The 22,640-nt window shown below is 39.7% G+C and overlaps 1 protein-coding gene across 1 annotated transcript in view; it reads left to right on the top strand.

Moving 5' to 3' along the window:
• Positions 1 to 1,188: 1,188 nt before the first annotated feature.
• LOC133642700 (serine/threonine-protein kinase BRSK2-like) overlaps positions 1,189 to 22,640 on the top strand; it is an 87,013-nt gene continuing 65,561 nt past the window's right edge. The window contains exons 1-4 of the mRNA XM_062037055.1: positions 1,189 to 1,245; positions 1,330 to 1,440; positions 6,723 to 6,992; positions 15,391 to 15,485. Coding sequence (XP_061893039.1) covers positions 6,899 to 6,992; positions 15,391 to 15,485 — 189 coding nt within the window. The 5' untranslated portion in view covers positions 1,189 to 1,245; positions 1,330 to 1,440; positions 6,723 to 6,898. The remainder of the gene's footprint in view (positions 1,246 to 1,329; positions 1,441 to 6,722; positions 6,993 to 15,390; positions 15,486 to 22,640) is intronic.

Genomic DNA, 22,640 nt, shown 5'->3' with positions numbered 1-22,640 from the left:
AAGCAGAGGTGTACTTATAAAATGTTTTTGGACAAACCATGGATGCATGGCGGAGATATTTTCAAAACAATCTTGCATTCCTTCATATTTCCTCCAAATGGTCCATTTGGAATCTGACATCAGCGGATTATCCATATAGGGTAGAAATGTACCCAAACATCCTTGCACGAGTCAGCCATTTTTAATTTTTGAAGGACGGGGTGTACAGAACATTTTGACGATAAAACCCAATGAAGGAAAAGGCTCGGTTGTTGCCAAGTCACAAGTCACGACACAAACTTTCGGCCTCATCTGAAGTGAAAAGTGCCTTATGTTGCGTCGACCAGCTCTTCCTCCCAGGGAATCTGAGTTACTGGTCAATCCCAAGTTCTTTCGATGACATATATGCTGAGTAAGAAGGACCATCAAGACAGAATAGGAATATTATCAAGTTTTACTGAAATTTCAGGAGATCAGCTTAACCAATACATTCATATCGGCTACTCTAGTTGATCTGGCATTCAAACGGAAGAGCCAACTTCTTGCACACAAAGAAAGCCCCCACCTCTCCCTCTCGCAACACTGATAAGGAACCAATGGTTAAGACACTAAACAGACCTCTGAAGACAAAGAGAAACTGGTAGAATATACAAAGGAAAAGTGCTAGCTGCTCCAAACATGGCCATGAATAAAGAAAGAACTCTTAAACATATATGCATTCTCCACACTTACTTTAAACTTTTATGATTCGTGGCAATGTGAAGAAGTCGCTCCGAGTGTGCGTTATGAGGAGTCCTGTTTCACCCACAGACCTTCACAAAAAGATGGATTTTCCGAAAAACTACTTTTAATAGCAGGCCGATTACTATCTGTGGCAATGGTAACGGTAAGTAATAACAGTATGTTAGAAATGTGTGAATGATACGTTAGCAATGTTAGCTCGATTTTTTGTGTAGCTAGCTTAGCCTTCTCTTCAAACACAATAGCATCACCGTCTTCCAGCAAAATAAAGGTGGATTTTCCTTACAAACTACTTTTATTTGGACAAATGCCTTCCGTGTTTGGCAATGGACCAGTTAGTGATATAATCTGTTATTACGTTTGCAAGGCAGCTTGTAGCGTAGCTTGCTGTATAACCGCAGAATAGAAAATAATTTTACTGACTTCCTTCCTTTCTCTCTCCGCCCGCATCATCTCCTCCTTCCTTCAGCTGACCGCAAAACGCGGTAAGTCGCTAGTCTCGCTCCGGTTGTGGTGAGTGTTCAGGTAAGTGCAGAGTTTAGGGCAATAACAGCTCTAAGATAGAAACTGTTTTTCAGTCTATTTGTCCTTGCTTTGATGGTTTTATAGCGCCTCTCTGAGGGCAAGAGTTCAAGCCAGTGGTGACCTGTGTGGGATGAGTCCCTGAGGATGCTGTTTGCTCTCCTGTTGCAGTGTCTCTTCTGCAGGTCCTCTAGAGATGTAAGAGGACATGCAGTGATCCTCTGGGTCGCGTTTATGACCCCCTGTAATCTCTTTCTCTCTGCCACCGTGCAGCTAGAAAACCACACGGAGATGCCGTAGGTCTGAATCAGCAGAATCTATGCAAAATTTTGACCAAAGAACCATCATTACATGTTATGTATACTAAAAGGAAGTGTTTTAAAAACAGAAAAAAAATCATAATATGACCCTTTTAATACATGGAAAAATTGCTTGGATTTGGTAGAATAGCCCTTATTTAAAGGGGAACTGCACCTTTTTTTTTTAATTTTGCCGATTGTTCACAATCATTATGAGAGACAAGAAGACAGATGTGTTATTTTTAATGCATTTTAACTCATGAATAAAAGTATGCTTACAATGGAGTCAATGTGAAGTCCTCTATTCCGCCCATAAAGCCCTCTAAAAAAAACATCCAACAAGCGCAAACAAGACTCCATTTCCATTCCGTGACCTGAATATTAACCGAGTATGAGTGATATTGTTATTATAAGCACTGTCTTCTCATTTATTCTAGATTATAAATCATGCCTCTCACCTTGATAGTAGAAGGATGAGGACAATCTGACAAGTTGGTCAACTTTGACAGCCAATATAGACCCGGAGACGGGGAGAAAGACACGAAAAGACGCTTTGTTTCATCTCCTTTTTTTTTTTCCATTCTTGAGGATTATAAATCATTTTTCATCTACATGGGAATAAATCAACATCCTAGCAGTCGGCTATTGACTAATGACAACAGACATCGGGCAGTAAGTGATGTTTTGTTATGTGAAGATTATGCAAGATTCTACACCAAAAAAACGATCTGTTATTATTCCAACGCAAAACTTTGGCGTTCTCCACAGCCCACAATATCCTAGATTACCCAAAATTCCCGGTTTTTCCGGGTCATTTTTCCCATTGAAAATGAATGGGGCCATTTTTCGAACCGGCACAATTCACACATTTCTCGACCGATTTGAACCGTTCCACCATCCGCACGCTCCACTCACTTAGGACAATCAAACTACCATTTTCCAAGTTCAAAATAAATTCCAGGAAAGCCCTATTTTCACCTCTTCCTGGAAAGTTTTCAAAGACCACATTTTCAACAGTTTTTTTTTTTTACCATTCCACCTTCAAAACATTCTTCTTAATTGGGACAACAAAACTACCACTTTTCTTTTCGTATTAATTCCCGGTTTTCCCGAAATTCCAGGAATTCCAAAATACCTATTTAAATTAAAACTGTTACTATGTTAACATTTTTCAACCATTTAGAATAATTCCAACACCGACCCATTCATTACATCTAGGACAGTTGTTATTATCATTTTTTTAAATTCCCGTTTTTCCCGAAATTCCCAAATTTCTGGGAAATTCCCATTCGAATGAGTGAACATATTCACAGTTATACAATGCCCAAAATTCTCAACATTTTGCGCCATTTTTTTTACCTGATTCCGACCTTTCAACAATCCACCCACACTGCTCTTCACACATGTCCAACGCAAAACATTTTGTCCCCTTCCCAAAATTCCCTGTTTACCGGCAATTTTCTCCCCGTTGACAATGAAACATACAATCGACTGCAGATCCCACATTTCTCATCTGATTTGAACCGATCCAACATCCACACACTCCACTCACCCTGGACATTCAAGCCAGCATGTTTCCCGGTTCCGAAAATTCCCTGATTACCCGGAACTACCAGGAATGTCCTCCCATTGAAAATGAATGGGCAATATACAAACCTCTCCATACCCCACATTTCTCAAGCAATTCGAACCGTTCCAACATCCACTCACCTTGGACATTCAAGCATTTCAGTTCCGCTCACGAGTATCGGCGGTTCGCCGGCTCGTGCACATCATAGGGCATTCACACGCATTTCCTGCCGGAATGGAAATTTCTAGTTGTTTGTTGTCTCTCATGAAGTCTGCAGTGAGCGGTAATCAGTGATGTTGTCAATGGAAAAAGCTCAAGTTGTGACGCGTCTGCTATCCAAGTCAAAGTCCTCCTGGTTGTGTTGCTACAGCCAGCCGCTAATACACCGATCCCACCTACAACTTTCTTCTTTGCAGTCTTCATTGTTCATTAAACAAATTGCAAAAGATTCACCAACACAGATGTCCAGAATACTGTGGAATTTTGAGATGAAAACAGAGCTTTTTCGTATTGGATTCAATGAGGCGCCCCCGCGACCCCGAAGGGAATAAGCGGTAGAAAATGGATGGATGGATTCCAACGATTGACGTCACGCGCATACGTCATCATACATAGACGTTTTCAACCGGAAGTTTAGCGGGAAATTTAAAATTGCACTTTATAAGTTAACCCGGCCGTATTGGCATGTGTTGCAATGTTAAGATTTCATCGTTGATATATAAACTATCAGACTGCGTGGTCGGTAGTAGTGGCTTTCAGTAGGCCTTTAAAAGGGGTCTTTCACGTTATTTGAAGGCCTACTGAAACCCACTACTACCGACCACGCAGTCTGATAGTTTATATATCAATGATGAAATCTTAACATTATAACACATGCCAATTCGGCCGGGTTAACTTATAAAGTGACATTTTAAATTTGCCGCTAAACTTCCGGTTCGAAACGCCTCTGAGGATGACGTATGCGCGTGACGTAGACCGGGGAACACGGGTATGCCTTCCACATTGAAGCCAATACGAAAAAGCTCTGTTTTCATTTCATAATTCCACAGTATTCTGGACATCTGTGTTCGTGAATCTGTTTCAATCATGTTCATTGCATTATGGAGAAGGAAGCCGAGCAAGCAAAGAAGAAAGTTGTCGGTGCGAAATGGACGTATTTTTCGAACGTAGTCAGCCACAACAGTACACAGCCGGCGCTTCTTTGTTTACATTCCCGAAAGATGCAGTCAAGATGGAAGAACTCGGATAACAGAGACTCTAACCAGGAGGACTTTTGACTTCGATACACAGACGCCTGTAGAGAACTGGGACAACACAGACTCTTACCAGGATTACTTTGATTTGGATGACAAAGACGCAGACGTGCTACTGTGAGTATGCAGCTTTGGCTTCTAAACATTTGATCGCTTGACCGTATGTGCGCAACTTTTTTTTGCGTATGTACGTAACTTTTTTAAAATATATAAGCTTTATGAACCTTGGGTTAGGTGAACGGTCTTTTGGGCTGAGTGATTGTGTGTGTTGATCAGGTGTTTGAATTGTATTGGCGTGTTCTATGGAGCTAGGAGCTAGCAGAGGAGCTAGGAGCTAGCATAACACGTACCGTACCGTACGTGCGCGTCACGTACGTAACTTTTTAAAAATATATAAGCTTTATGAACCTTGGGTTAGGTGAACGGTCTTTTGGGCTGAGTGATTGTGTGTGTTGATCAGGTGTTTGAATTGTATTGGCGTGTTCTATGGAGCTAGGAGCTAGCATAGGAGCTAGGAGCTAGCATAACACGTACCGTACCGTACGTGCGCGTCACGTACGTAACTTTTTAAAAATATATAAGCTTTATGAACCTTGGGTTAGGTGAACGGTCTTTTGGGCTGAGTGATTGTGTGTGTTGATCAGGTGTTTGAATTGTATTGGCGTGTTCTATGGAGCTAGGAGCTAGCAGAGGAGCTAGGAGCTAGCATAACAAACACGCAGGTGTTATTATGCAGGATTAATTTGTGGCATATTAAATATAAGCCTGGTTGTGTTGTGGCTAATAGAGTATATATATGTCTTGTGTTTATTTACTGTTGTAGTCATTCCCAGCTGAATATCAGGTCACCCCCGGCTCTCACAGCATCTTCCCTATCTGAATAGCTTCAACTCCCCACTAGTCCTTCACTTGCACTTTACTCATCCACAAATCTTTCATCCTCGCTCAAATTAATGGGGAAATTGTCGCTTTCTCGGTCCGAATCTCTCTCACTTCATGCGGCCATCATTGTAAATAGGGAACTTTGCGTATATGTTCAATTGACTACGTCACGCTACTTCGGGTAGGTGCAAGCCTTTTTTTTATCAGATACCAAAAGTTGCAATCTTTATCGTCGTTGTTCTATACTAAATCCTTTCAGCAAAAATATGGCAATATCGCGAAATGATCAAGTATGACACATAGAATAGATCTGCTATCCCCGTTTAAATAAAAAAAATTCATTTCAGTAGGCCTTTAATGTTATTTATTCATTCAATGTGGTTTCTCACGTCATATATTTTTTTTGTTCAATTAGTGCTTTTAGTCGTGACTCTTTACATTTATGCTTCTTCTTTTTCTGCAGCCACTTGCATAGAATGAACTTTGCAGTACAAAGAAAAAAGAAAAAAGGGAGAGAGAGAAAAGAGAGAGAGAGAGCAGGAGAGCGACAGGAAGGGAGGGGAAGGAGGGGGTGGGGGGGTGAAGCGGAACCCGGATGCTGATGTTGAGCGTATGGGATGAATAGAAGGAGCCAGGAGGAACCATAAAGAGGAACATTACGAGTTCTGGATCAAAAAAGGCCATTTTTAGAACGCTAAACCACTTTTAAGTCCGCTTATTTGACATTTTTAGAGGCGTTTTTCGGGCGGTAGGGGGCTTATAGTCGTATATGAGCACCGCCGGTCAGGAGGAGACACCGGACGACAGAATGGTGCTGCTGCCGCTTCTTGCGTCCAGGACCCGGGTCGACTGCCTCCCCTAATCCGATATTCGTCCACAGAAACCCACGGTGGGTTCGCTTAGTTGTAGCCGGCCTGTCTTGGACGTTTCCTGTCGAGGAGGAGGAGGGTGGTGGTGGTGGTGGTGGTGGTGTGAGCAAAGTGTGTACCGGATATTGGAAAAGCCATTCTGGATGCTGATGCTGCTCCGATTGTAGATTGTATTTTTTTTTTTAAATTGTATTTTATCTGGACGAACCGGGCACATGAAGACAGAAGATGAGATGTTTTTCTGACATTTGAAAAAAAAAAAAAAAGAAAAGGAGGGTGTGGGTGTTGAGGTGTGGGGTCCCTGATATCGACCATGGATCGGCGCATTCTGACTTGGGATATCTGAGACTCTGCACTTGCGAGAAATCGATCCCGTTCGTCTTCCTGCAGCACTTTACGTCAAATGCGTGCACGAAAATAGTAAAACTGAAGCAGCCGGCGTAACACCGCTAAAAAAAAAAAAAAAAAAAAAGTGGGGGTGGCCTTCATAATCACGTCATCTTCCTCTGATCTCCACGTTTTGCACGTAAAATCTCACTACAAGCCCACATTGGCTACATCGGACTTTATTCCAGTTTTTTTTTTTTTTTTTTTTTTTTTTGGGGAGGTGGATGCAGGGTGGTTCTCTCTGCAGGACAAACAAGTGCATATGGGAGGAGCCTGCAGGGCCCGGCGTTAACTCAGCACCAACCTTCCGACCTGGGATGAGCCCTACTGCATTGCGAGCCGAACCGGGCCCACGTCTGTCTTGATTCATCCGTTCCCAATCAGCATTCCGCTGCAATGTCGGGGAAGCTGAGCAGCAAGGAGATGGGCCAGTCCAACCAGTATGTGGGGCCTTACCGGCTGGAGAAGACCCTTGGGAAGGGACAGACCGGTAAGGAGCTACTTTTTCATCTCCTGTATAGTCTGCACTGTCAGCTCGAATACAATATCATAATCATAATGGGGGGCGGGGGGTTATACTGCACCGCATCAGAATTGGGAGTTTCTAATACTGCACAGGTGTCTAACTCAAGGCCCGGGGGCCAGATCTGACCCGCCACTTCATTTAAAGTGGTCTGCCACGTTAATTAGGTGACACGCCATGTCGTTCAATGTGGTCTGCCACATTGCTTAATGTGGTCCTTCACGTTATTTAATGTGGCCCACCAGGGCATTAACGTGGTTTGCCACGTCATTTCCTGTGGTCCTTCACGTCATTTCCTGTGGTCCTTCACGTCATTTCCTGTGGTCCTTCGCGTCATTTCATGTGGATCGCCACATAATTTAAAGTGGACCGCCACTTCATTAAGCTGGCACGCCATGTCATTCAACGTGGTGTGGCACATCATTTAATGTGTTCCTTCTAGAGATGTCCGATAATATTCGGCCTGCCGATATTATCGGTCGATAAATGCTTTAAAATGTAATATCGGAAATTATCGGTATCGTTTTTTTTATTATCGGTATCTGTTTTTTGTTTGTTTTTTTGTTTGTTTTTATTAAATCAACATAAAAAAACACAAGATACACTTACAATTAGTGCACCAACCCAAAAAACCTCCCTCCCCCATTTACACTCATTCACACAAAAGGGTTGTTTCTTTCTCTTATTAATATTCTGGTTCCTACATTATATATAAATGAGAAATGATAAATGGGTTATACTTGTATAGCGCTTTTCTACCTTCAAGGTACTCAAAGCGCTTTGACAGTATTTCCACATTCACCCATTCACACACACATTCACACACTGATGGCGGGAGCTGCCATGCAAGGCGCTAACCAGCAGCCATCAGGAGCAAGGGTGAAGTGTCTTGCCCAAGGACACAACGGACGTGACTAGGATGGTAGAAGGTGGGGATTAAACCCCAGTAACCAGCAACCTTCCGATTGCTGGCACGGCCACTCTACCCACTTCGCCACGCCGTCAATATATATCAATACAGTCTGCAAGGGATACAGTCCGTAAGCACACATGATTGTGCGTGCTGCTGGTCCACTAATAGTACTAACCTTTAACAGATAATTTTACTCATTTTCATTAATTACTATGTAACTGTTTTTATATTGTTTTACTTTCTTTTTTATTCAAGAAAATGTTTTTAATTTATTTACCTTATTTTATTTTATAATTTTTTTAAAAAAGGACCTTATCTTCACCATACCTGGTTGTCCAAATTAGGCATAATAATTCCACGACTGTATATATCGGTATCGGTTGATATCGGTATCGGTAATTAAAGAGTTTGACAATATCGGAATATAGGATATCGGCAAAAAGCCATTATCGGACATCCCTAGTTCCTTCACATTATTTAAGGTGGCCCGCCATGTCATTCAACGTGGTTTGACATGTTATTAACGTAGTCTGCCACTCCATGTAATGTAATCCTTCACATTATTTAAAGTGGCCCGCCATGTCATTCATTGTGGTTTGTCATGTTATTAATGTGGTCTGCCACACCATGTAATGTGATCCTTCACATTATTTAAAGTGGCCCGCCATATCATTAACGTGGTTCGCAACGTCATTTCCTGTAGTCCTTCACATCATTTCATGTGGTCCGTCACAACCGTTTAAAGGGGCCCGTCATGTCCTTTAAAGTGGACCGCCACGTCGTTGATGTGGTCCGTCACCTCAATAAGCTGGCACGCCATGTCATTCAATGTGGTCTGTCAAATCATTTAATGTGTTCCTTCACATTATTTAAGGTGGCCCGCCATATCATTCAATGTGGTTGGTGATGTTATTAATGTGGTCTGCCACACCATGTAATGTGATCCTTCACATTATTTAAAATGGCCCGCCATATCATTCAATGTGGTCTGTCACGTCATTTGATGTGGTCCTTCACGTTAAGGTGGCCCGTCATGTCATTCAATCTGGTTGGTCATGTTATTCATTTGGTCTGCCACACCATTTAATGTGATCCTTCACATTATTTAAAGTGGCCCGCCATATCATTAACGTGGTTTGCAACGTCATTTCATGTGGTCCGTCACACCCATTTAAAGGGCCCGTCATGTCCTTTTAAAGTGGACCGCCACGTCATTGATGTGGTCCGTCACCTCAATAAGCTGGCACGCCATGTCATTCAATGTGGTCTACCAAATTATTTGATGTGTTCCTCACATTATTTAAAGTGGCCTTCAATGTCATTCAACGTGGTCTGTCACGTCATTTGATGTGGTCTGTCACATCATTTGGTGTGGTCCGTCACGTTATTAATGTGGTCCTTCACGTCATTTAAAGTGAACCGCCACGCCATTAATGTGGTCCGTTACCTCATTAATCTGGCCACACCATGTCATTCAATGTGGCCTGCCACATCACATAATGTGGTCAGCCACGTCATTTTATTTGGCGCGCCATGTCATTTTACGTGGTCTTTCACCTCGTTTAAAATGACCCCCCATGTAATTGTGGTCTGGTACGTCATTTGAAGTGGACTGTCACTTTTTTTCATCTGGCCTGTCGCGTTGTTTAATGTGTCACCTCATTAAGATGGACCGACATGACAATAAAAGTGGTCTGCTGCGTCCTTTTATGTGGTCCTTCACGTTATTTAATGTGGCCCGCCACATCTTTTATGTGGCCTGCCATATCATCTAATGTGGTCCATCACGTCATTCAATTTGGCCCGTCATGTAATTTTACGTGGTCTGTCATGTTGTTTAATGTGGTCTGTCACGTCATTTAAGTTGGCCCGCCATGTCAATGTGCCCTGCCACTTTGTTCAATGCGTTATGTCGGTCTCTAGGAATCAGTTGATGCTAGCAAGTAAAACCAGATGTTTTGGGCGGTTCTCGCGGGGTTCACTGTGGCATTTGCTACGCCAACTGGAAGCTTGTAACTCAAATTTTTGCTTGCAAAGTAAACCATAACAATTAGCCGAGAGAAGTCTTGCATTTTAAAACACTTGTCAGTGGAGTTACCGCTGAAAATGATGATCGAAGCATTTTAAAACCGGTTGAAAGGGCTCCTAATTTAGCTGCTGGCGTATGTTGCAGCATAGTCTTTTCCAGCTGTATTATTTTATAACGATTATGAATTTATAATAGCTGGTTACTCTGCACTTTGATAAGCTTTATAAGCCATGTTAACCAGGAGGTTATTTAATTGTTGCAGTTGGTTTGCCTTTCAGTTAGTTGGTTAATTAGTTAGTGAGTAAAACATTAAGTTTGGGTCAGATGTTCATGACACTTTCAGGTAATGTCCGAAATGGGATTACAGAACAACTGATTAACGATTACTTAAGGTGTAACGGTACACAAAAATTTCGGTTCGGTACGTACCTCGGTTTAGAGGTCACGGTTCGGTTCATTTTCGGTACAGTAAGAAAACAACAAAATATACATTTTCTGGTTATTTATTTACCAAAATTTGTAAACAGTGGCTTTATCCTTTTAACATTGCTTTAAAATAGCTGTGTGTGTGATGGATGTGAGCCACCACTAGGCTGATCAGTGCAACAGCAGGCAGTCATGAATGCTAAGCATAACAATAACATACATATACACACAGGGTCCATTGCAAGGGTTAATGCAGTCAACATATATAAAATAAAAACTAAATAAGATGGGGCTCAGAATTGGTTTCTTAACAAAACCTTTCTACATATAAAGTGCAACATTTCCACATATAAAGTGCAACATTAAACTGCTTCAAGTTGTTGCTCAGATTAAATAAAATGACAAAACGTTTCTTCTACATACAAAAAGTGCAACATTAAACAGTTTCAAGTCAACTCAGCCTCAGATTAACTTTTCTTTTCCCCCTCAAGCCTTTAACCCTGGTGACTTTCACTCAATTTTCTTGTTTTTTTGCTAGAAAAATCAGTTTATCCACATTGTCTGCAGAAAGAGCAGACCTGCTTGCAGTTAAAATGTCTCCAGCTGTGGAAAATACCCTTTCACTGGGCACGGAGGTAGCAGGTATGGCGAGGTAGTGCCTGGCTGACTTGGCAGTAAGAGGATATATGGGCTCATTGTTCTTCCACCATAGAAGTGGGTCAAAATTTAGTTTTTAATGCAATATGGTCTTAAATCTGCTGCCATAAAAACACCAACGGCATTTGTTATTGCTTTAGCCCTGCCTGACTCGCCGAGGAGAGGCTGCTTGAATGCGGTGTTTGCACGATGCTCGTCTTTCTCTTCGTTGAAGCGATGTTATCCATTGTTGTATCGCACCGCAAAGCCGAAATGTTCCCAAACGGAAGATCTTAACGAAGCAGGAGGGTCTTCAAGCTCTGACTTTTTGCATTTTGTAGTAGCCCGGTCATTGCTAGCATGCCGTGTGTTGTGCCTCGGTGTGCATTGTTTACACAACGTGCGGTGCGCTACTTTAATATGTCCGTGTGGAAACTTGTTCGGTGCACCTCCGTTCCGAACCGAACCCCCCATACCAACACAGTTCAATACAAATACACGTACCGTTACACCCTTAACGATTACTGATTACGTTACCTTACATGTACATTTCTGTGTGTGTGTATGCTAGTGGCCCCGCAGAGATGAATACAGTGGATGACTGACGGGAGTGTTCACTCCATTTCTGTCATTCCGCTATATAGTCGTCCCTCGTTTATCACGTCTAATTGGTTACAGGCCAGACTGAGGTAAATTAATTTCCGGCGAAGTAGGAATAGTATTTTCACTCTGAGCATAAAAAACTGTTTCTTTAGATAGGTTTTTGGAACAAACATGAAATAACACCCATATAGTCACCTTTTCACTTGCTTCACCCAATAGTGTAGCCTTGAGTGTGTTCTACTGTAGATAATAGTACTCACTGGCAGGGATAGGTATTGTTCACACTTGAACCGATCCCGGTGTCAATTCCCGGTACCTGGGAATCGATACCCATACTCAACGGTACCAAGTTTTGGTACTTTTGTGTGTGATAATAAATAATTGTTTTTACAATAAAATATATCTATCTATATCCTTTATTTAACCAGGTAAAAACTCATTGGGATTAAAATCTCTTTTCCAAGAGTGACCTGGCCAAGAGGGCAGCAAGACAAAGTTACATAAGTACATATAAGAACAACAAAAACAGCAGCAGTCGCACCCCACAATTAAAAATAAATGACATACATATATTAACATAAAAGATGTTATAGGTCAAAACGTTGTATAAAATGTTTCAGTAAAAACAACTTAAAAACAAGTACAATGCCCAATAGAAAAAGTTTTATTGATCCTTGATTCCCCCAAAGTGATCATCTTAGGTGTAACCTTACGTAATCTAGTTTTTATTGCAACATTAAAAAATGAGCTGATTATGACAACTGCTGTCCAATTGTTATATCTTGTTTATTATGACATTTCTGAGTCTCAATTATAGTTGCAAGTCCAAGACGTCAGATGGCAGTAGTGTATAGTTTATGGTGTGATGGCTCGTCAGTTCAGTCTTTGCTACCTCCTGCCTTGTTGCGCTCTAAAAAGTGTTAAAACTATAAAGTGTTGTACTTATTACGCGTCAGCTGTTTGCAACGTGCACCTTAGTTGTAGTTTTCATTAACAAATTTGGAGGTGTCAATCGCCATGTAAATTCGCTAATGCTAATAAGTAGCATGTCATATATTAGCTTCGGGCTAGTGCAATTTTTAATAAGTGGAGCCTTACTTTACTTACTTGGAACGTTTTCTGCGCGTTGTCATTCCACATTTTTAAAATTGTATTTATATACAGACATTTTATATTAGAATATTGTTCCTTTTGTTAATATTAGTGTCCGTTCTGCAAAAAGGGAATCCCTAGAAGCGTAGGGCTTATGGATAGGGACCCATTGTTAAAATGTACATCATCTTATGATATACAACATACAATACAAAACAATTAATTTCAAATTATACAATTCATTTCAAAATGACTCACCGATATCATGTGGGGCTCTGTTATTGATATCGAAGAAGGATAGATAGATAGATAGATAGATAGTACTTTATTGATTCCTTCAGGAGAGTTCCCTCAGGAAAATGCAGAAGATGAAGTGCATCCTTCAATTAAGAGTTCACCTCCACTTTGCGTTGCTAGTAGCAGTCTTGTTAGTCGCAGGAAAGATAGTGCCAAGATTAGCTGTGTTGTTGTTAGCAGTTTGCCACAGCATAATAATAGAAAATAAGACAAATACTGCACTGTATTAGATATACTACATAAATAAGACCTAGTATGTAGAGTATGCTTTAAAAAATAATAAATACGCAATGTAGTGAAGCGGCTATATTTGAAGGACAATACGGCGTGAGATGATTGTCAATAACTCAAAGTTACGGGCGGATTTTCATCAAATATTCAGGAAATGGCCCAAATGAGATAAGGAACGACTTGTTACATTTTGAGGTTGAGTCTGATCATTTCTACCACATTATATTTAGAGATGTCCGATAATATCGGGCTGCCGATATTACCGGCCGTTAAATGCTTTAAAATGTAATATCGAAAATTATCTGTATCGGTTTCAAAAAGTAACATTTTTGACTTTTAAAAACACTGCTGTGTACACGGACGTAGGGAGAAGTACAGAGCGCCAATAAACCTTAAAGGCACTGCCTTTGCGTGCCGGCCCAGTCACATAATATCTACGGCTTTTCACACACCAGTGAATGCATGCATACTTGGTCAACAGCCATACAGGTCACACTGAGGGTAGCCGTATAAACAACTTTAACACTGTTACAAATATGCGCCACACTGTGAACCCACACCAAACAAGAATGACAAACCCATTTCGGGAGAACATCAGCACCGTAACACAACATAAACACAACAGAACAAATACCCAGAACCCCTTGCAGCACTAACTCTTCCGGGACGCTACAATATACACCCCCGCTACCCCCTTCCCCCTCACCTCAACCCCACCCCCCCAACCCCGCCCACCTCAACCTCCTCATGCTCTCTCAGGGAGGGCATGTCCCAAATTACAAGCTGCTGTTTTGAGGCATGTTAAAAAAAAAAAATGCACTTTGTGACTTCAATAATAAATATGGCAGTGCCATGTTGGCACTTTTTTCCATAACTTGAGTTCATTTATTTTGGAAAACCTTGTTACATTGTTTAATGCATCCAGCGGGGCATCACAACAAAATTAGGCATAATAATGTGTTAATTCCACGACTGTATATATCGGTATCGGTTGATATCGGTATCGGTAATTAAGAGTTGGACAATATTGGAATATGGGATATCGGCAAAAAAGCCATTATCGGACATCTCTAGTTATATTCCATTTACATCACAAGCGCCAACTTCTGTGCGTGTAAACTTGCAGCCTCGCCTCCGCCCACAGAGACAAAGACAGAGAATGACTGACAAGAGGCTTCTATCTGTATTAGAGATGACCGATAATGGCTTTTTTACCGATATTCGATATTCCGATATTGTCCAACTCTTAATTACAGATTCCGATATCAACCGATACCGATATATATAGTCGTGGAATTAACACATTATTATGCCTAATTTTGTTGTGATGCGGGGGGTGTATATTATAGCATCCCGGAAGAGTTAGTGCTGCAAGGGGTTCTGGGTATTTGTTCTGTTGTGTTTATGTTGTGTTACGGTGCGGATGTTCTCCCGAAATGTGCTTGTCATTCTTGTTTGGTGTGGGTTCACAGTGTGGCGCATATTTGTAACAGTGTTAAAGTTGTTTATACGGTCACCCTCAGTGTGACCTGTATGGCTGTTGACCAGGTATGCCTTGCATTCACTTGTGTGGAAAGCCGTAGATATTATGTGACTGGGCCGGCACGCAAAGGCAGTGCCTTTAAGGTTTATTGGCGCTCTGTACTTCTCCCTACGTCTGTGTACACAGCGGCGTTATGAAAAGGCATACATTTTACTTTTTGAAACAGATACCGATAATTTTGAAACCGATGCCGATAATTTCCGATATTACATTTTTAAAGCATTTATCGGCCGATAATATCGGCGGTCCGATTTTATCGGACATCTCCACTCTGTATACATAGCTCAAAAAGTTAGAGGCAGATCTTAATGAAACTTTCAGGAAATGTCAGAACGTGGATAAGGAACAAGTGATTACATTTTGGGGGCGATTCGGATCACCGTCTGTATTCAGGACTGTTTTTACTGTTGGGAGATAGGACCTGGCGGAGGTCTACTTTTCTAGTTAACCATGTCTTGTCTGGGTTTGTTGCTAAACTTTATCCTCACAATTTGTAATTTACAGTGGATTATTCCTGTGAATACTGCATTTTACTCCCTCTTCAGTCTTCTGTTTATTTCTTGGATAACCAGAACATCCTCTACTTGTCTTTCAGGACTGGTAAAGTTGGGTGTCCACTGTATAACAGGGCAGAAAGTGGCCATAAAGATTGTCAACAGAGAAAAACTGTCCGAATCAGTTCTCATGAAGGTAAGCCACATTTCTCTGGAATTTTTGAGTACTCACTACTAAAACCTGACCAATCATAAACAGAATATTTGATATAAGTCATTGTGTGTATTAAATGGATTTAGTAGGATCATTTTGTTAAGCCAGTGTTTCTCATAAAGTCATTTAAACGTTAAGGATTTGGCAGATTTGAAAGGTTTTTTCTTTTTGTAGATTTGTCATTTTCGCTTTTACTCGCCAACAAATGGGGAAAATCAGACACACCCAGTAGGCACATACCACAATTGACTTTGACTTTACATTTTAACGCATCTGTTAAAGTCACTATAGTGATATATCAGACGTATGGTGTTTACATTCTCTTTCAAATCGTCGCACACCTACATTCAAACATCATGAATGTTTTTGAATCTTATAAAACGCACGGCTGCTGAAATTAATGAGACTAGCACACTTTAGTCGATAAATTCATTAGACTAGACCAGACTTCCTTTTTATTGTCATTCGAATTTGAACTTTACAGCACAGATAAGAACGAAATTTTGTTACATAAACTCATGGTAGTGCAGGATAAAAAAGCAATAAGGTGCATATATAAATAAATAAATAAATAAATATATACATATAAATAATATATAAATATATATATAAACTAAATAATATATATAAATAAATAAATAGATTACTGTACAGATAAATATATTGCACTTTTCCACATGCGTCCACGTTTATGGATGTATGTTATATTGTCTTTTTTATTCCAACGAGTTAATCCATTTTGGGGGGAGTTGAGGGGATAATTTAATTATGATGCGTTCAAGAGTCTTACGGCTTGAGGGAAGAAGCTGTTACAGAACCTGGAGGTTCTGCTTCGGAGGCTGCGGAACCTCTTTCTAGAGTCCAGCAGTGAAAACAGTCCTTGGTGGGGGTGGGAGGAGTCTCTGCAGATTTTCTGAGCCCTGGTCAGGCAGCGGCTTTTTGCGATCTCCTGGATAGGAGGAAGAGGAGTCCTGATGATCTTTTCCGCTGTCCTCACCACTCTCTGGAGAGACTTCCAGTCTGAGGCATTGCAGGCTCCAATCCAGACAGTTGTTGTTGTTCGCTGTTGATTTAAGAGATAATGTCGCTCATTTCTTATGACACAAACCAAGAAGCTCAGTTTTACTCGCCCACGCACGAACACCGGGCCTAAACTACTGCAGGTGTACTAAAACATGTGCAAACTTAATAGCACACACAAAGCTGAACCCGGTGCGTCTCTTAAATAAGCAAAGTAACGCCCACAATGTCTGTCTTCATATACAGTACAGGCCAAAAGTTTGGACACACTTTCTCATTCAATGCATTTTTTTTATTTCCATGACTATTTACATTGTAGATTGTCACTGAAGGCATCAAAACTATGAATGAACAAATGTGGAGTTATGTGCTTAACAAAAAATGTAAAATAACTGAAAACATGTTTTATATTCTAGTTTCTTCAAAATAGCCACCCTTTGCTCTAATTACTGTTTTGCACACTCTTGGCATTCTCTCAATGAGCTTCAAGAGGTAGTCACCTGAAAGGGTTTTCACTTCACAGGTGTCATCGTTTTGATGCCTTCAGTGACAATCTACAATGTCATGAAAATAAAGAAAACGCATTGAAATGAGATGGTGTGTCCAATCTTTTGGCCTGTACTGTATATGCAGATTATTAGAATGCCCACAACTGGGAGGGGGAGATGCAAAAATAATTTAGCTGTTTTTGCGACGTGGAAACTAGCACATTTGCAATTAGGGATGTCCGATAATGGCTTTTTTGCCGATATCCGATATTCCGATATTGTCCAACTCTTAATTACCGATATCAACCGATACCGATATATACAGTCGTGGAATTAACACATTATTATGCGTAATTTGGACAACCAGGTATGGTGAAGATAAGGTCCTTTTTAAAAAAATAAAATAAAATAAAATAAGATAAATGAATAAAAAACATTTTCTTCAATAAAAAAGAAAGTAAAACAATATAAAAACAGTTACATAGAAACTAGTAATTAATGAAAATGAGTAAAATTAACTGTTAAAGGTTAGTATTATTAGTGGACCAGCAGCACACACAATCATGTGTGCTTACGGACTGTATCCCTTGCAGTTTGTATTGATTTATATTGATATATAATGTAGGAACCAGAATATTAATAACAGAAAGAAACAACCCTTTTGTGTGAATGAGTGTAAATGGGGGAGGGAGGTTTTTTGGGTTGGTGCACTAATTGTAAGTGTATCTTGTGTTTTTTATGTTGATTTAAAAAAAAAAAAACACAAAAAAACCGATACCGATAATTAAAAAAAACGATACCGATCATTTCCGATATTACATTTTAAAGCATTTATCGGAAATCTCTATTTGCAATGACAGACGACGGAGAGCTAATCGTATTTGGACTGTCAGAAATACAAATATTTGACACATTATCCATTCATCAATTTCCATGTTATAGCTGCTAAATGGGTACTGCACTTTTTGGGAATTTTACCCGTCGTTCACAATCATTATTACAGACAAGAAGACAAAAGTTTCTTTGTTTTTTTTGTTGCTTTCTAACATGTAAAAAATCGTCTCGTTCTCGGTGGCTAGCAATTCAGCTAATGGGAGCAATCAGTTCTACCTCTAAATCACTTTAAAATGCATTGAAAAAACGTCAACAATACTTCATTAACGTTCCGTAACCTGTATAATAACCAAGCTGTAGTGACATTGTTATTGTAAAAGCAAACACTTTTTGTAGCGTACTTCGGTCCTAGCTATAAAAGCTAACTATGGCAAGAGATAAGCTAGCTTCTACAACAACACGAAACACGGAGTTTGTAATGCACAACACTACGATTAGACACCAAACTGTACTGACTGAAAAACATGAACAATCATATTACAGTATCTGTAAAGTATTATTTCATGTTTTGTTTGTACAAAGCTAGCCAGACAGCGTATGTACTGTACTTGTACTAACACGCATGACGTGCTGCGTGTATCATGATCAATATTAAAGTGACTCACTCGATGGACAGTTGTCTGTCTGGTCCAGATGGCCGGGGACGTTTCCTGTTTATTTTGGGTAAGCACTCCATTTATGTTGAAATAGCTTGGCTCCAAGTTCCACATTTATGGCGTCAAAATCGCTTTCACCTCACTCTCCCGGCTTCTGTCTGCTCCAACGTCTCACTCTTCCTTCATGCTCGCTTTTATAAGCAGCAGTATATATTCAGCTTCAAAAGTATAAGGTTGTGAATCCTCATTTGTCCAATTAAGAAAATACGTACCCAAATCTAAAGTTATATAAACACATTGCTGTCTGAGCAACTAAGGCAGTGGTTCTTAACCTTGTTGGAGGTACCGAACCCCACCAGTTTCATATGCGCATTCACCGAACCCTTCTTTAGTGAAAAATAAAATGTTTTTTTTCAAATTCAAGACAAAGTTATATGTTTTTGGTAACACTTTAGTATGGGGAACATATTCTAAGTAACAAAGACTTAATTTAGAGTTTTTTGGACACTAGGGGAACATATTCTAAGTAACAAAGACTTAATTTAGAGTTATTTGGTTAGGGTTAGAGGGTTAGGGCCAGGGTTAGAGGGTTAGGGTTATAATAAGGCCATGCCGAATAAGGCATTAATAAGTACTTAATAATGACTAGTTAAGAGCCAATATGTTACTAATTTGCATGTTATTAAGCAACTAATTAATGGTGAATATGTTCCCCATACTAAAGTGTTACCATGTTTTATTACTGGTGCAAAAAATGAACCGTGCATGAACATCACCTTGTTCAAAGAACAAAACCAACACAGTGCATAAACTCACACCAAATTACACACCTGCAAATCAGTGTGACTTCTGCTGTTGCCGTATCCGTAATACGCCGATAGGGAGAAGTTTTTATTTACACGATGAGTCGGGTGTGTCTTGACCTCCGCCGAACCCCTGAGCCCGACTCACCGAACCCATAGGGTTCGATCGAACCCAGGTTAAGAACCACTGAACTAAGGTATTAAATTGTGTACATTTGACTTACAGGCATTGAGTGATAGATTATAAAGATTCTTACACGGACATCGTACGTGCCTACAACACCAACTGAACCCCCGTGGAGTAACATAAACCGGATGTGCAACCCTCGTTTGGAAAACTTCTAAAACCTTTACAAATTAAAACAAAAGAAGATAAACACATTACAACACTCCAATAACAATAATATGAAGCCAGAAAAATATTTAACATTTCTTGTGTGTCTATTATTTTATTTCCTAAATAAAACTTGCTTAAAAGATTTGAGTTTGTGTAGTACTTGTTTAGTACATTCAACAATAACATGATAATTATGATGATTTCTGACACAATAACTATAATATGAAGTATTCATATCATTAAACCTCTAGTGCAGGGGTCACCAACGCGGTGCCCGCGGGCACCAGGTAGCCCGTAAGGACCAGATGAGTAGCCCGCTGGCCTGTTCTAAAAATAGCTCAAATAGCAGCACTTACGAGTGAGCTGCCTCTATTTTTTAAATTGTATTTATTTACTAGCAAGCTGGTCTCGCTTTGCCCGACATTTTTAATTCTAAGACAGACAAAACTCAAATACAATTTGAAAATCCAAGAAAATATTTTAAAGACTTGGTCTTCACTTGTTTAAATAAATTCATTAATTTTTTTTACTTTTCTTCTTATAACTTTCAGAAAGACAATTTTAGAGAAAAAATACAACATTAAAAATGATTTTAAGATTTTTAAACACATATACCTTTTTACCTTTTAAATTCCTTCCTCGTCTTTCCTGACAATTTAAATCAATGTTCAAGTAAATTTATTTTTTTTATTGTAAAGAATAATAAATACATTTTAATTTAATTCTTCATTTTAGCTTCTGTTTTTTCGATGAAGAATATTTGTGAAATATTTCTTCAAACTTATTATGATTAAAATTTAAAAAAAATATTCTGGCAAATCTAGAAAATCTGTAGAATCAAATTTAAATCTTATTTCAAAGTCTTTTGAATTTCTTTTAAAATTTTTGTTCTGGAAAATCTAGAAGAAATAATGATTTGTCTTTGTTAGAAATATAGCTTGGTCCAATTTGTTATATATTCTAACAAAGTGTAGATTGGATTTTAAACCTATTTAAAACATGTCATCAAAATTCTAAAATTAATCTTAATCAGGAAAAATTACTAATGATGTTCAATAAATTCTTTTTTTAAGTTTTTCTCTTCTTTTTTTTGGTTGAATTTTGAATTTTAAAGTCGAAATTGAAGATAAACTATGTTTCAAAATGTAATTGTCATTTTTTTCGTGTTTTCTCCTCTTTTAAACCGTTCAATTAAGTGTAAATATAATTAATTATTAATAATAACATAGAGTTGCAGGTAAATTGAGCAAATTGGCTATTTCTGGCAATTTATTTAAGTGTGTATCAAACTGGTAGCCCTTCGCATTAATCAGTACCCAAGAAGTAGCTCTTAGTTTCAAAAAGGTTGGTGACCCCTGCTCTAGTGGTATGTGTACATCACTGAGCCCTCACTATTGTGTCTGTCTTGAGTGCACTGCATTTTACTGTAGTCGTCTTCATTGTCTGTTACCAAGTCTGCTGTGATTAGAACACACACTCGTGTTTGATTCCGGAAGTAGGAACACACATGTTGCCAGGAGTCAGACGTGCGCTGCTATGGAAACAGAAATCAATGCGCGGTAAATATTGAACATATTACATATTGTTATGAATGTGTCTGTTACTACATTATATATAGACTTGCAGTGTGTATATAAAACATTGATGGAGGGTTTTGAAGTTTATTCAAAGGGCCTTGAAGGCTACAACGATGACTCCTATTAACCGCATCTTTCAAGCGTTTTTTTAATCATATTTAAAATCGTTGAAAAAGATGTGTGTTCTTATCTCTCATAATGATTGTGAACGATAATTTTACCAAAAAAAGTGCAGTTCCTGTATGACTTAAGCGCTGATGTAGAGCTAGCAGACACCAGTTGTACTGTAGCCCAGAAAAGGTGGGGCAGAGTATACAAACCCCGTTTCCATATGAGTTGGGAAATTGTGTTAGATGTAAATATAAACGGAATACAATGATTTGCAAATCCTTTTCAACCCAAAGTCAATTGAATGCACTACAAAGACAAGATATTTGATGTTCAAACTCATAAACTTTATTTCTTTTTTTTTGCAAATAATAATTAACTTAGAATTTCCTGGCTGCAACACGTGCCAAAGTAGTTGGGAAAGGGCATGTTCACCACTGTGTTACATGGCCTTTCCTTTTAACAACACTCAGTAAACGTTTGGGAACTGAGGAGACACATTTTTGAAGCTTCTCAGGTGGAATTCTTTCCCATTCTTGCTTGATGTACAGCTTAAGTTGTTCAACAGTCCGGGGGTCTCCCTTGTGGTATTTTAGGCTTCATAATGCGCCACACATTTTCAATGGGAGACAGGTCTGGACTACAGGCAGGCCAGTCTAGTACCCGCACTCTTTTACTATGAAGCCACGTTGATGTAACACGTGGCTTGGCATTGTCTTGCTGAAATAAGCAGGGGCGTCCATGGTAACGTTGCTTGGATGGCAACATATGTTGCTCCAAAACCTGTATGTACCTTTCAGCATTAATGGTGCCTTCACAGATGTGTAAGTTACCCATGTCTTGGGCACTAATACACCCCCATACCATCACAGATGCTGGCTTTTCAACTTTGCGCCTATAACAATCAGGATGGTTCTTTTCCTCTTTTGTCCGGAGGACACGACGTCCACAGTTTCCAAAAACAATTTGAAATGTGGACTCGTCAGACCAAAGAACACTTTTCCCCTTTGTATCAGTCCATCTTAGATGAGCTCAGGCCCAGCGAAGCCGACGGCGTTTCTGGGTGTTGTTGATAAACGGTTTTCGCCTTGCATAGGAGAGTTTTAACTTGCACTTACAGATGTAGCGACCAACTGTAGTTACTGACAGTGAGTTTCTGAAGTGTTCCTGAGCCCATGTGGTGATATCCTTTACACACTGATGTCGCTTGTTGATGCAGTACAGCCTGAGGGATGGAAGGTCACGGGCTTAGCTGCTTACGTGCAGTGATTTCTCCAGATTTTCTGAACCCTTTGATGATATTACGGACCGTAG

The sequence above is a fragment of the Entelurus aequoreus genome, linkage group LG25 (assembly GCF_033978785.1).
Source record: "Entelurus aequoreus isolate RoL-2023_Sb linkage group LG25, RoL_Eaeq_v1.1, whole genome shotgun sequence".
Classification (NCBI taxonomy): domain Eukaryota; kingdom Metazoa; phylum Chordata; class Actinopteri; order Syngnathiformes; family Syngnathidae; genus Entelurus; species Entelurus aequoreus.
This window is presented reverse-complemented; position numbering and strand designations above follow the sequence as displayed.